Source organism: Poecilia reticulata, chromosome 2, assembly GCF_904066995.2.
Source record: "Poecilia reticulata chromosome 2, P_reticulata-male-v2, whole genome shotgun sequence".
Classification (NCBI taxonomy): Eukaryota; Metazoa; Chordata; class Actinopteri; order Cyprinodontiformes; family Poeciliidae; genus Poecilia; species Poecilia reticulata.
The window spans coordinates 21,355,581-21,370,901 of NC_088831.1; the positions used below are offsets into that span (position 1 = coordinate 21,355,581).

The following is a 15,321-nucleotide window of genomic DNA, read 5'->3' on the forward strand; positions in this document are numbered from 1 at the left end:
AAAAAATGTCGTTCAGATTTTACAAATTTAAAACTGACAAGAATGTAAAGATAAACTATAAATCTGCTCATCCTAACTCATGTAATTTCAGACGTGTACGACGGACCAGTACCACCGTCTGTATGTGCTTAGTTTAATCATAATAGATTTTAGGACATGGCCCAAAACAACACAAAACGCTTAAGTAAAACCCTTCTGGATTTTAAAAATGTTACTGGTAGATTAAATTAAATTCAGATATTGAAATTCCATCAGAAATTCCAATACCTGACGGATGCTGACCTTTAAAAAAAACAAAAACAAACAAAAAACATGTCATTTAACTAACATGTTTCTCAATATGAAGATGCCAAAACACAAGGAAAAAGTCACTGTCTCGTTTGCAGCTGTAAACAAACGTTGCAACTTCTCTCTTTTTTTCTTTTTTTAGACATTTTTAACTTTTTCTTTTGTGTACACAGATTTGTTAACTTGCAGGATTGAAAAATATAATTATTATCTTTCAAAGCTCTACAGACTGGGTCATACCACCGAAACTAGTGAAGGTACATCTGGAAATAAACAAGCTCATAGCAAAACAAAGCGCCTGTATTGTTAGCACACAGGTTAAAAGATCAGCACAGCGCACATTGTTCTTTCAACTCACGACCGGCCGTTGAGACATCAGAAGATGTTGCATGTTCTGGGAAATATTCCGAGCACCTCTGCATCTGATACTGGACAGGACAGGTCAGATGACTGTTTTGACAAAACTGTTTTGTTTTCCCCCGCAAAGGAATTCATCCAAACAGTACAAACTAGATTTAACCTTTAACCTCCTTCCCTCTTCAGTCATTGTGTTGAAACCTTAAAACGAACCTTAATCCAAAGAATAAGATAAATTTATTGAAATATTTGTTTTTGTACTTCCCTTTCCCTTTAGGCCTTACACATATTCCATTTCTTCTTTTTATTTTTGTTTCACCTTGGGAACCTTACATTTTAAAATTGTCCAGACCTATTTATATATACCTTTGCACAAGATGTCTTTGAAAACTTTAATTTGCGAATACTTCTCCTTTTTAGTCGAGTCGAGACACACAGTCAACCTGAAATCAGACACAGCGGCACCGCACGTGACTTCTCCCAGAAGTTATAATTTACGACACGGTCGAGGCGTTTTTGGTTTTAAATGCGAACGGCGTGCGTTGTGCAGGAAGTTGTTGTTATTGTTGTACTAAACTGTGTTGCAAGGGAATCTGTATTGAGTCGTTAAGTCACTGATTTTAAAACGACAGAACAAAGTGGGTCAAGTTGGCCAACATGTGACGCAAAATCTCTTCTCGTTTGTTTTTGGGGAACAAACAGGCAGCACACCACCACCGACGGATGATACACTCTGAAAATTACTTTTAAAGTTTATTCAAAGAAAACAAAAACAAAAAATAATCAGGAAACTACACGACTTCCTGTCATACACAGAGAGGACATAAGTTAGAGAAGCATGGCAGAAACAGAGGAAAATACATCGCCTCACATCCAAGCCTGCAGGGAACGTTACTGCAAAGTTACCGCGGTCAAGTAGCGTTACGCGAATACCTGAAAAGAACAGCAACGTGTTCGTTATTGTTTCCATTGTAGGTGGTTCAGTGGAGAGATGACAGAAAATAAATATCCAATTAGAAAGAAAGAAAAAAAAAACAGGCTCTACAAACAGAACCAAAGTGTAAGGAACCAAGATGCGTTAAACATAAATACCGTGATGCACATTAGTGTAACGAAACTTTGCCTCTGTAAACATTTTTTTTCCACCTAAGGTGAGTGTTATAATATTCAACCACCGCAGTCGCATATTTATGTGTACATAGACTTACAGAAACAACAAAAAACTAGTAAGTTTCTTTACTACCTCTAAAACTTAAGAATACACAATGCTTCAACTGATTTTTTTTGTGTGTGTTTGTTTTAATTTTTAAAAAGAATATCCAAGAAGTGGTTTTTAATAATAGTTTCACACGCTTTTAATGCTGCCCTCTTGGCACTGGTTCCAACTTTAACCTGCAAGCGGATCGCTTTTTCTCACATCATTCGCCTTTTATTTAACCCATTATTAATAGTCATAATAATCACATTATTTTTCACAAAGTCAGCCACTCTCCGATGGCCTTCACTGCAGTAAAGCAAACATGGCGGATACTACTGCAAACGTCAGACAACAGCATTGGGGATCGAACAGCCGCTCTCTCCGTTAACTTTTGGAGCGAAGTGTTTGGGACATGAGCTACGTGACTGATAAGAGCCTGGAGGTGTGTGTGTGTGTGTGATTGTTGTCAGGAGGGGAAACACACGCAAGAGAATCTTGTTTGCATCCTGATAAAAACATGTTTGGATATGAAGTCTAAGCACAAATGGGATTCTCTTCTGTCCTCCCCTCTTTTTTCAAACAGAAATGTGCAACTTAAAAAAAAAAAAAAAAAAAAACGTCTGTGGAAATGGAGGAAAATCCAGCTGGACCGGATGAAGGAGATCAACGCTGCAGCTCGTTGAATATACAGACGTCTGTAATCTAAGCAGGTTTAGGGTGAAAGACAACAGGAGCATCTCTACTGATCAGAATATCTCTGGAAAGTTCATTTATTTCAACATTTACAGTGAATAGTGCAACTTGTGTGTTGAGTGAATCAGATTCATTCAGAAATTTTGATGGTTGCCCCCCCCCTGACCCCCGACTTGATCCTAATGCAAAAACTTTTTCAGCTAATTTATCTTCATAATGCCGATTTGTGCCATTTTAAGGTCAATGGAAACGTTTGGGGAAACGTGTAATCAGCTGGCTGGTTTTAGGTTTTCATTTGCAGCAATGATCCAAAATTAAAGAAATAAACACCTTAAAACATTACTCTGCTTATCTGTATTATGAAAACAAATGAAAATTTGGATGATATTCTGATTCGTCGAGATGCGAATGCATCGTCTGCTTTTGTCGAAATGAGGAGGGAAAAGAAGAAGCTCTGCTCCGTGTTGCCAGGTTGGGGATGGGGACTCTTCATCACGGTAATATTGAAGTCCAAAGTGTTAGTTTTAGAACGACAAAGTTTCAGTCCTCACGTTAAAGCAAGCAGGGCTCTCCGGACGCCAGAAGACGCTCCTCGACTCTGAAACACCGGGATGGGGCTGAAGTGGCGTTGCCATGGTTTCGGAAAACAAAAGCATCTCCACACCTGACGCAGAGGCTCTGCTGCTGCAGCTTTTATTCACGTAAAACTTGAAATTGAAACACCTAGAATCGACCACTTGTGACAAAGATACGAAGCGAAACATCATCTCATGCCTTGGACCACCACACAGTAAGAAGTCTCTCTACATTCTGGACACTTAGTGCATTGAGTACATACAAATAATAATAATAATAATAATAATCGATGGAAGGTGAAACGAGCCGAAAGAAGGGGGAAAAAATGGAAGATAGAAGTCCGCCTCCCGCACCTGAAACAAAACCTGCTGAATCATGCGTTCGCCTCTCTGCCACGGGAATTTAACTCGCCGACAACACTGAACTCTCCGACCACACATACTTGCACACACATGCTGAACGTTCTTCTAACATCAGTTCATAAACGCCCCACCTTTTTTCGTTTTTATTTTTAAAGTTACTCATGGAATAGCTATTCACAGCAGTTCAAGTTTCTCAAGTGGAGTTCAGACTGTCGGTTTCTATCGCCTTCTTCTCGCGGCTGAACGCGCATGAATGGAAAATAAAAGCTGAAAGACGCGTTTAACTCCACTCTGTTACACCTCTCTAGAAGAATTCATAAAATACTAATTGGAAACCCACCTGCCTGACTGGTCCTTTCTCTCTCCGTCATCCTGTGTTTTTTCTTTAAAGCAACATCTCACACGCGCGCGCCCCGCCCGTTACAAACACCTGGTCTCACCCGCGTGCTTCTCTGACCCCAAACCTGCTTCTATACACACACCGCCGTCGCGTAAATAAGACGAAGTCCCTTCCAAGAGGCAGACCTGCGGAAAGTAGTAGTAGCAGGAGAAGAAGAGAGTGGCGTTCGCTGAACTCCTAGCTTAACAGACATCGATGTTACTGGACCGACTCGAGAGCACGGAAACGAAGCGGAAGTTCAACACCGATCCCATCGTAACATGACAAGCACCAAGACAGGCTGGGAGGAAAAACACACAACGTCGTCTGTCCTCTTTTATTAAATTCACATTTGTTTTAATTTCTACCTCCTTTAACATGTGAGCTATTGGTTTTACTTCTGTAAGCATGTCGTCACTTCCGGTATTTCTGAGGACAGCGGAGACCACTTTTTTTTTTTTCTCGGGGTAGTCGCCGCGTCGCCAGGTTGAGGCCCCTCCCCGGAAGCGCGGGGGAAGAAAACGGGGTGAGGTTGACGCCGTGGACCGCGCTGATGGGTCTCAAGCCGGCTGTTTTCATTGTCCGAGGATTGACAGAAACATCAGAGGTGGGTTCTGAGATCCAGTGTTAGCGAGGTGTGAGGGGGGGACGACGCGAAGGATGAGGAGAAAAGACAGGAGGGCAGGGCGTGGACCTCTACCAGCTGAGAAGGTTGCTTCGGCCCAGAGTCATGAAGTAGACCTGGCTGGAGCCTCCGGGCCGAACGGAGGCGAAGAACACCTAGACAGGAAACAGGAAACGGGTGGGAATTTTATCTGGGGCTTTTGTTTGACAAATTACCGACATGCTTCCTGAAAGAAATAATTCCCCTAAGTTCAAGTATGGAGTTTTACTGTCATTTCCTGTAAAAACTGTCCTGCCATAGCCTGTCAAAACTTGGGGTGCACAAAAAGGGAGAAAAAAAAAAAATCCACCGACCAAAAACAAATCCAAGGTCTGATTTTTATTAGGCTTTTTTCTCTGGACAAACGGGAAGTAAATTCAGAAAAGAGAGAAGAGAAACTTGGGCAATTTGGACACAGCTGAGCCAACACTGAAAATGTAGAAAATCATGTCAGTTTCACAGCTTGCACGTGTGATCCTCAGCAGAATGGGTTCAATATTACTATTTATGTGCGACTTCTTGATTTTAGTTTTTTGTACAGCAGGTTGAAATATGGAGCCAATTTCAGCAGCAGAAAGTTTCAGAGAACAAGTTTCGGTGCAACTCTGGAATGTCCTGCAGTCATGTCAGCATGCAGCCCGAGCAAGGAAATGTGGTGTAATATGGAATTGAACCTATTCACACACCCCCACTCCCCAATCAAACCTCATTAACTTTCTTGCATTTGGTCACTTTACAACCACAAATTTCAATGTACTAAATTGGGATTTTATTTGATAGATCAACACAAAGTAGTGCATAATTGTGAAATAGAGGGCAGATAATTCATGCTTTTGAATGTCTTTTACTTTGATGCCTCCTAAATAAAATTAACTTGTGTGTAATTTAATCCCAGTCTGACTTAGGCAATTAAATTAAAATGAGCTTGATCATTTCTGATGATTAATATTTTTTGAAGGGTAATTTTGTTTACAGAGACTTTTATTCATGGTTTTGGTTGTATGTGTTTTTATTGTTTTTGGTTGCTGTGTTTTATTTTGGATTGAATTATCTTCCAATTCCAGTGTTAAGCATGTGCAAAATTCAAGTTTGTCTTTTAGAGGGCAATCTTGAATTATTATGCCATATGTTACTTTAAAATGATATTACTGGGACAATCTATTGCCTACTGTGACTGAGCTTGATATATTTTATAAATGGAGGCTCAGCAATGAGCTTTAAAATCTGTATTTGTAAAACATGAGTGAATCATTTTCCTTCAAATTTCCAATCAACTTCAACTTTGTTTCAGTTTATCACATGAAATCTCAACATGATGCATTCAAGTTTGTGGTAAATTAAGTTTTTGTTTTTTTCCATCATTCGTTCTCACCTTATCGTTTCTTTCACAGAGGAACTTGAGTCTCTGGGCTCTCTTATGCATAAAGACTCCGTCCAGGTGACCAGTCTCCACTGAGCGGATTTCTATGGCCTTCTCGCCCCAGCCCATGATCTGGTTGGAGCGAATGTAGGCTGAGGAGAGATTTACAAGTTAATACACTAAAGTTACTAGAAGTAAAGGGTTAAAGTGAACACATAATTAGTAGTACTAACAGCTAAAAACTGAAGCAGGTCGATAAAAATGTAGAAGAGTGCAGATAAATGTGCATACATGCCTGTTTGCTGTGTAGCAGTAGTGGGCAATGCCAACTAAAATAAGTTAGCTGCATTAACCCTGAAGCATTAGTAAACATTAGTTCTGCCAGCGATAAAGAGTTATACAAACATGGTACTTGGCAGAAGCTAATGCTAAGGAGCTAAGTACAACCATGTGTCAATGACACAACATGTATTACAACGTTACAGGTTCCAATTTGGTACGGTTACGCTTCAGTAAGTCATACTTTAATAGCTTAATATAGTTTTATAGTTGTTGAGATTTGCTAACTGTTGCTGGTTTTGCCAAACTGACCACAGCAGGGGTTTGGTCAGAAAGCACAATGGACATCAGTAAACTTTAAACTGTTTACTCAAGGACACCGTATAGGTCTACAGTGATGTATTCTGGGTACAAAACAATAATGATAAACATAATTTGCTGCACCACGTCATGGGTAGAGGGTCAGTCTTCATCCACTTCAAAATAAGAGTATAAATTCAAACGTCTAGCTGCTTGAAGCATTCTGATCAGTCGATAACCAAAACTTCAACACAGACGCCAACTGAAATTTTACAAAACCATCCATCCATCCATTTTCTTCCGCTTATCCGGGGTCGGGTTGCGGGCTGTTTTGTAAAAAAATTTTTTACAAAACAGCCAAATAAATTAGTGCTTTGAGAAGTTAATTCAGGGGAAACTAAATGTTAAAGCGCAGAATGAGAAGCTAGCTCAGCTGTTAGAGCCTAAGCGGAGGCATGCCCACCACTGTTGTGGAGTCATTGCCATAGCGACTCACCCACTGAGGTGGGCATCTCCCCCCACTGCAGCACCACGTCCTTGGTGATGCGCCCGTAGGTGTTGACGTAAACCCCCTCGTCCTCGTAGCACACCAGCAGCTCGATGCCGTCAGTGTTGGGGAGGATGATGATGGCGTGAGACTGTATGTTGTTCTGGATCTGAAGGCGCAGAAATCAGAAGATGTGAGTTTGACCACCTGTCTCGGCAACTTCATCATCCAGCATTAAGCAAAGAAGTGAGAAACAGCTGCTCTACAGCATGGTGGCTGTGCCGTTCACCATGTCGGGGAGTTTCTTACGTGGGTTGGCAGGTAGATGTCATAGACCGCACCGGAGTCGACGTCGACGGCGTGGAAGCCTGAACAGGAGCCATAGATGACCTTTAACCTTTGCCCTTCCTCCACAGTGAGGTCGACCAGCAGGGGCTTGTGCACCAGGTCACCGAAAGACTGTTGAAGACAGTAAATTGAGTTCAGACAAACAAGCTAGCGGCTCAGCTGTTAGCTATAGCTATCCCAGTCGGTTCTGTACCTTGAAGGCCATGAACTTGTGGTAGGGTTTGGGCGCCCAGGCGTAGACCTCCACCGAGTTCTTCAGAGCCAGAACCAAGAACTTGATCCTCTCGTATTTTACTGGCAAAATGAACATTTAAATGAACCATCAGGATGACACAAAGAGAGAAAAGGAGAATTTCTTGGTCCTGTCATGTTGGTTGGATAAAGCTTACCTGCTCAGAAGATTCATAATCTTGTAAAACTAACAGATTTATAGTTCACTATTTTTATATATAGTAAATTTGTACGTTAGTATTCAACATTTTGAAGCTAATTGAACATTTTCAAAGTTAGCTCATGCTCTTAAGTGCTAAGCTGCAAATTCTCGACGGTTTTTGTTTCGTAAGATGTGTGCAAACCTGAGTTTGCACGTCTTCCTAGCTCTTGATGCAAAGGTAAATCATCTCCTGCAAAATCTCTGAGCAAATACACTGATGCAGCCTGCACACATTTAAATGAGAAGTGTTTATGGGAAAGTTTACACTCCATCCAGAGCAGGAGAAACAGCATTCTTAAGACCAGACAAGTTAGAGTTTTGTAGACTGCATCCAAAGCAAAGGTGTCTGCTGAATGTATGTTTTTGCAACTGAAAGATTTCTGCCTTTTAGCAATTCAACAACACAACATATAGAAGCTAACAATCATCATTTTTGATCTGACATCAAACCCTTTAGTAAACTATTTAGGAGAAATGAAAAATACTTTGTGTGTTGTGAAATATCCAATAAATGGTCCCCTTCTTTCCACATGTGTTAATTCAAGAAATGCATAAACCGGCATCAACTCGAGATCTTTGATGGGAAACATATTTGTCGACAGACAGCTCCAGTAGAGAGAGTGGAGTTTCCAACAGGAAGTGCTCAGTGGCACTAAAATCACCAAGGACATTCTGCGTATTAGACAGGTCTGAGTGGCTGCATGCCCTCTTGGTTGCCACTGAAATAAAATTTCCTAATCGAGGTTTTTCCTCCTGTTATTTATTGGTGACACGCCTGTCTCGGACACACAAACCCGTTCTGTATCACCGGGTGAGTTTATAAAGCTGGAGTCTCCTGTTTGAATCCACAGGTGGTCAGATTGACGTCAGCTAACGAGACAGTATTTCATAAGGTAGGGGTGAGGATTAAACGTTACTAATATTTTGTCAGTGTTTTAGATCACTGTGTATCTCTGGGAAAATGTGTTGGTGACAGGGCGGCAAGTCGCACAGTTTAGAAATCTTAACCTAGTCATGTGCCTCAATGAGCTTTAACCAAGGTTTGGGTGAGTGTGCGTACCTTAATGCAACCTGTGAAGCATCTGAAATTAGCTTTGGCTGAAACTAAGCCACAGAGGGAAAACCATATAATCCCTGTTTGGAAGATAAGATTTATGGGCACTCCTCCTAGAGATGGAACTCCTAACATTCCTTGTATAATCTTACGTACCAACTTTGTAGTGGACACAGCCCTCCAGGTCCCCCACGGTGGTCCAGCCCTGTTTCTTCTCCACCTCAGGGTCGTTGTGAAGGATCTTGTTCCTCAGCCAGGATAGGTAGTAAACGCGCAGCTTGTTCTTTTTACCTGGAATGGAGCAAGAATGGAGGAAAAGATTTGTAATCTAAGCTAACATTTACATAATATGCCTTCTATAACGCATGATATATGTTGAGATCAGAGTATCAATGTGTGTAAAATCAGTATGACAAAGAAATTGTTTGAGTCAAACCGATCAAAGACTGGATAAAATCGATCATTTTCCCCGATCATCCAATTCTGTAAAATGTCAAGAGTCTAAAAAATCTTTCTGTACATAAAACACATCAACAGTGTAAACATATCCACAGACAACACTTCGTGTTTTCACTTTAGCTAAAACTCAGATAAAGGTTGCTTCAATTACAAACGTAATTAAAATAATTAAGTTAATTACAAACTTAATTAAAATAATTAAGTCTGTAATTGCTTCAATTTCCATGGGATTTTAACAGGGTGTGACTCGTGGGATGCAAAAAAAAAAAGAAGCATTTCCATTGCAGTTCAGCAAAATACACTAATTTTGGTTCAGCCAAACGGCCACCTCATCCTGTTCAAAAATGAGGTTTTTTTTTTAAATTGGCTCATTTCCATTAAGCAAATGTATTCTCGAAACATCAAACTGCGCAGTTATATGGTCAATGGGAATAAAGCTACAGATGCAGTGGGTATTCAGGCAGTTTGCCAGTTTTATATCCTTGGATGAGATTGTTCAGGGTAGCAACCATTGTTTAAAAGGAGCATAAACGGTTGCAAAACTTTATTGCCATCACAGCTGCAAAATATAGTGAATCACATTTGTCATCACAAAGTGAATATATGCAAAACTGAAACTGCAAAGGACAAGTTTGATGCAATAATTGCTAGGTTGTGAATTCCAGTGTCATGCATTAAAATTTTGCTATCCAAAAATTTATTTGGCAACTTTATCAGTACACAGAAGTTATGATCTTCGTCACAATGGAGCTGAAACTCAGAGAAAGTTGATGACAAGAGGCATTTCCTGGCTTGCAGGTTGGATGGTCAAAGCATTTTATTGTGCGACTGCCTGGCATGACATTATATCTACATGACTAACCAATAAGAGAAATCAAAATGGATTCAAAATGCATAAAAATATGTGAAATGTACATAGTTTCTCTGTTTCGCTGTGTCTTTTGGACACTCTAAAGACGTCATTTGCCTCTCTTTTACTTCAAGAATGTTCTGGTGACGTTGCAGAATTACAGAATATCTGATTTTCGTGATCAGAAACATCCAAGTTGCACTAAGTCACATTTGCTTAAATTGTATGGCCTTTATTTACGTTGTCTCCTGGCAATTTTCTTACATCAATCCGTCAGGATGTGGTCAAACTCGCAGTACTTTCATACGTCCCGACGAGCTGAGAGCCGTCCATGACGTGTAATTATTTTTACATGTCGGAAATGCAAACGAGTTTCACAGAAAGACATGGACGTGTGTGTGCAACCCTGCCGCGTTTCCTTCCATCATGGAAAAGCTCGGCTGTGTGTCGGAATCACAAAGCGTATACGCACACAACGTGCTCCTCACGCAACATCCGCTGAGCTCAAAATGTGTGTTGTGACACCGCGTGTGGGCTATTGAGAAAGAGGAGAAGTAGGGATGCACAAGTAGTAGCTTGCACAAAGAGGAGAAGTAGGGATGTGGATGCACTTTCAGTCTGAGAAAATTGGGCTTAAATTGGCCCGAAACTCGCGGGCGTCTTTGTTTCATTTGCGAACGCTTTTGTGATGAAGATGTACAGAATGCTGCACGTTTTGCTTGCACTTGCAGGATTGTGTGTTAAGGTGTGTGACAATAGTTCAAAGAGAGAAGCAGACTGGACAAAAGGAGACAGAGAAAAGGAAGTGAAACTAGTTTTATGTCTCAAAGTCAATTATAGCTTCTCGGTATTTTAAGTTTCCAAGCATCAGTCTGTGTCATTGTTCTGGTCTTCAACTTAACCCAGGGTTTCTGCGAGTTTCACATACTCAAATTTAAGATTTTTAATACCTCTCTGAGTGGAATTGAAGACCTATATCTCGACAGAAGTGTACAAAATTCATCCTGCACACTGCCGATAAATTTGCACTGACAAATGACAGACACAAACAAGCCAACTAGCTTGCTACCTAGCAAGGATATATTAGCAACTCAGGGTTTCTGCGAGTTTCACCTACTCAAATTTAAGACTTTTAAGGACCTCTATGAATGGAATTGAAGACCTACATTGACAGAAATGTACAAAGTTCATTCAGTCAACTGCACATAAATTTGCACTGGCAAAGACTCAAAAAAGCTAGGCTGCTAGCTAGTAAGGGGAAAACTAGCAGCTATTTGACAGTAGCCTCAACCGTCTCAAGGCAATGAAGGTGTCTGAGTGACACAAACGTTCAGAAATAAACAGAAATAAAAAAAACTGAATACATGATATTGAATAGTCTTAAATTTTGTCTTATATTACAGAGCAACTTACTTTTTAAAACGAATACAATACATTTGTAAGGCTTTAACTTCACACACATGAATTTAAGACTTCTTAAGTATGCATGGACACTCTGCACCTGCAAAGACTTTGCCGCCTACAATGCAAAACCTTTGCGTTTTTTGTACCTTCTGTGATGGATGTTCACCTGATATAGTGACGAGGACGTTGAGTCCCTCGAGGACGTCCATCTGCTGGAAGCGCCGCCGGTTGATCAGAGGGTAAACCTTCCCCTGACCGCTGCGATCCAGCAGCATCAGGCCGCTCTCTGTTCCCACCAACAGGTTCACGCCTTGAGCACACAGACAGAAATGTACATCAAGGAGAGCATCCCACCTGGTAATCCTAAATTGAATCACAGCATGTCTTCTGTGGCATTGTACCGATCTTTAATGCGGGTTTTGTGAATTTGCAGGCTTCGCTACAGGGAAGCCTGCAAATTCTGCTTTTTGAGCAAAAAATCATCTGTTATTCTTTATTTATAAAGGCAACTTTTCCACATAGTTTTTAAAAAAATAAAAATCTGAAATGCATGGATTGCATCTATTCAGCCTCAGTGCTTTGAGGATGCCTTTAGTGACATCTCTACCGGCCGGGTTTTAGCAAAATAAATCAGTATTTTGGTCTTGGTATAAATTCTGAATTGGATTACGATCAGGTGAGGTAAAGCATCCACACAGCATGATGCTGCCGCCACCATGTTTCACAGCCACAGCGGTGTGTTCAGGGTGGTTGTACAAAAACGGACAAGACACTTTTAAGAATGTTTTTATAATTAAATGTGAATATCATACATAATTTTTCTTCCAAATCTTAATTAAATACATAATGGGACCAAATAAATAAAAGTTCAAGGCATATGGATATTCTTGCAAAGTACAGAACATTTTTGTTATTTTATTCTACTAAAATTCGAAATAATCCAAAATGACCTTACTGTTGGGGAGGAAAGTTATTGTTTTTTTTAATCTTTAATGACAGTGAATTGTTTCCAAGCAACACATTGTCATGGAGGAGCAGTGATTACTAGACTGCCCATGTGGGACACACAGCAGCTCTTCCTATCAGGGCATTGCTGACCCCCTGTGGTGAAGATGTAAACATGATTTCTGCATTTTCCCTCCCTCCCTCCGTTTCCTCTCTTCTACAGAACTAACAGGAAACTCATCCCCCCATCCGAAACAGACGACCTTTACCCCAAAGTGCGGCACACAGGATCTCGGAGTTGAACCTCTTCTTGTACTTGCGGATCTCCGGCGTGTCGCTCTGAGGGCGGGTGTTGACCGGGTTGACGTTGACCACAGAGCCTTTCCGGGACGGGTCGGCCCTCAGCGCCTCCGCGAGCCGGGCGTCGTTCGCGTAGCCTAAAAGGTCAAAGGGAAGGGCTGAAGGTGAAGGAGTTTACCAGATGGGGTGAAGATCGCTTAGAGAAGCCTTTTCTTCAAGTGGAAAGTAATTGAGGGCCACAAAATGTTGATCTTTTTAATTTTTTTGCCATTTTTGTTTAAAATAAAGTATTTTTATTTTTTCCCTTTCACCTGGACAATTATAAACAAAACCAATTTTTCAAATTAAACAAAGTCTGATTTCTGTAGAAAAGGCTGCTGCAAATCGACATACATCTGAAACATAAATCTCAAGCACACCAGTTTTCTGCATCTTTCTGGGTGTGTATTCTCAGCAGATTTTCACCAACTCAAATTAAAGACTTTTAAAGACCACTGTGAACTTAAGACTTTTATCGCGACAGAATTCTTCAAAGGGAAATCGCAAATGAATTAATTTATAAGGGGTTAAAAAAAGAAATGAGCCATGACAAAGATGAAGATCATCTTGTCAACTGCTGATATATTTGCACTTACCCAATGGATGTTAAAATATCTAGCTAACTTTACCCTTGCTAGCTAGCTAGTTTTTTAAAGATACTGGTAGCAGCAATGGCCTTGAGTTGCAGAATGCACTGAAAATGTTTCACACCTGCAAGAAAAAAGAAAACTATACATAAAATATTTATAGTTTATTAAACAGTCCTGCCACAACAAAATTTAAGACCTGTGATTAACAACTCACTGTTTTACAATTAATTTAAAACATTTTAAGGCCTTATGTTTAAGTACACAAATTTAAGACTTTTTATGGATGACAAGACATCTGTCGCTAGTTCTTCGAAAAACATGTTGCTTTATTTAGCCAAGTTTAGCAAATGGGAGCAGCAAAATCTGCTGTTGAGTAAAAATCACATGATGTTTGTGGTCCCATTTCTAAAAGATGCATGACAAAAGATGAATACTTTGTGTTCCAGAAGATGTGTTTTTGTTTATGAAAGGCACTGACATTTACTTTGCAAGATTATTTTTCTTTTAAAACTCCAACCTTGAACTGGAAAACCAAGTTTGTGCATTTCTCTTTGTGGTTAAGGATGGCACAACATCATCTTGAGGGTCTCAAATGTTCACAAACGGACAACCTCGCTATCCGGTGAACTAACGGCAGAAAATGTTCTCTTAAAACAGCATCTGGAAAACTGATATGATCAGAGGATCATCAGTTCGATATAGAAAATGTTTTCAGTGATTACAACCTTTGGGAGTGAGCGGTTCTCATCCGTTTCACCGCTGATTCTAGAAATGTTTAGAGATCGGAATAATTAACTCAGCGAACAGCAGAGGTCACTGGCGGGTCACCAGCCGCATTAGAGGAGGCAGGGGCTCGGCATACCGGTCCGTAACGGGCTTGATTACAGCAGCATGATGGCGATGGAAACATGAAGGCCGCTGCGATAAGAGTGTTTTGTTTGTAAACTGGATTTTAAACCTTATGAACTCAGCAGAGTCCAAATTTCCAAGCCGAGTCTGTACGGATTATTTCTGGAAAGGTTTCACAAGCTCAGCTTCCAACCTCTGGAGCTCAAAGCGTCTGGTTCTGATTTTGGTTCCCAACCGGACATCATACGTATAGCTGGATGGGGCGAGTAACTCAGGAGAGGCTGATGGTCAGAAACTAAATTAAGGAGGATCTGTTTGATCGAAGAACAGAGGAAACTCTCTGTTTGACCTCAGATAAACCAAAGCAGAGGGACGGACCTCGGGGATCATAACGAGATCAAATTCTTCCCCGACGCTCATCAGACTGCTCTCTTAGTTATGTAGCATCTGACTGAACATTATTATGGAAAACAAAAAGACATTTTTTGAAGTAGCGTGCAGTGTATGTGTACATATTGCTTTAAATAGATTTTTTAAGGCACGTTTCTCTTTGGATACAATAGCAGAGCAAAATAAAGGTTTTCCCCATTAATAAATGTTCATATTAGTTTTAACTCAATGTTTTAAATCCTGGTATCTGCAGGTTTCAGCATGTAAAATTTAAGACTTTTAAAGACCTTTTTAATGCCACCTTGAATGAAATTTAAGACAAAAACTATAAATATCCAGAGATTGTTGGGGAAACCTGCTGCCTTACTATCAAGCATAGCGAAAACTGTTAATCCGGCTTTATGCTTCTCTTCCATGGTACCAAGCATCATTATTATTATTATTTTTTGCTCCTAGCCTCGTACGACAACAGAAGTGAGTAAAAATTAACGCCGTCTGGCCATGACAGAAATAAAAGAGCTAGCCAGCTGACTAGCAAGGGCATTTTAGCAGCTAGTTACCGGTTAGCCTCAACCGCCTTGAGTGGAAAAACACAATGAAGATGTTTCCATGCAACTCAAACTTGCAACTCAAACAGGAAAGTCCCACAGAGAAAAAAATTGTTAAGTACTCCTGGCACGACGAAATTTAAAACTTGTGATTAACGCATTTAAGGCC

General features: G+C 40.4%; 1 protein-coding gene across 9 annotated transcripts in view; it reads right to left on the minus strand.

Annotated features, from left to right (window-relative positions):
* Positions 1-1,385: 1,385 nt before the first annotated feature.
* The window catches only part of LOC103478343 (mitogen-activated protein kinase kinase kinase kinase 4-like), a 95,941-nt gene continuing 82,005 nt past the window's right edge, over positions 1,386-15,321 (minus strand). For all 9 annotated transcript variants that reach the window (XM_081600378.1, XM_008432109.3, XM_008432117.3 and 6 more), the window contains 8 exons: positions 12,706-12,873; positions 11,658-11,801; positions 8,935-9,069; positions 7,485-7,585; positions 7,253-7,402; positions 6,953-7,112; positions 5,890-6,029; positions 1,386-4,633 (listed from right to left, as the gene is read on the minus strand). In XM_081600378.1, the coding sequence (XP_081456504.1) occupies positions 4,550-4,633; positions 5,890-6,029; positions 6,953-7,112; positions 7,253-7,402; positions 7,485-7,585; positions 8,935-9,069; positions 11,658-11,801; positions 12,706-12,873 (1,082 nt within the window). In that variant the 3' untranslated portion in view covers positions 1,386-4,549. The remainder of the gene's footprint in view (positions 4,634-5,889; positions 6,030-6,952; positions 7,113-7,252; positions 7,403-7,484; positions 7,586-8,934; positions 9,070-11,657; positions 11,802-12,705; positions 12,874-15,321) is intronic.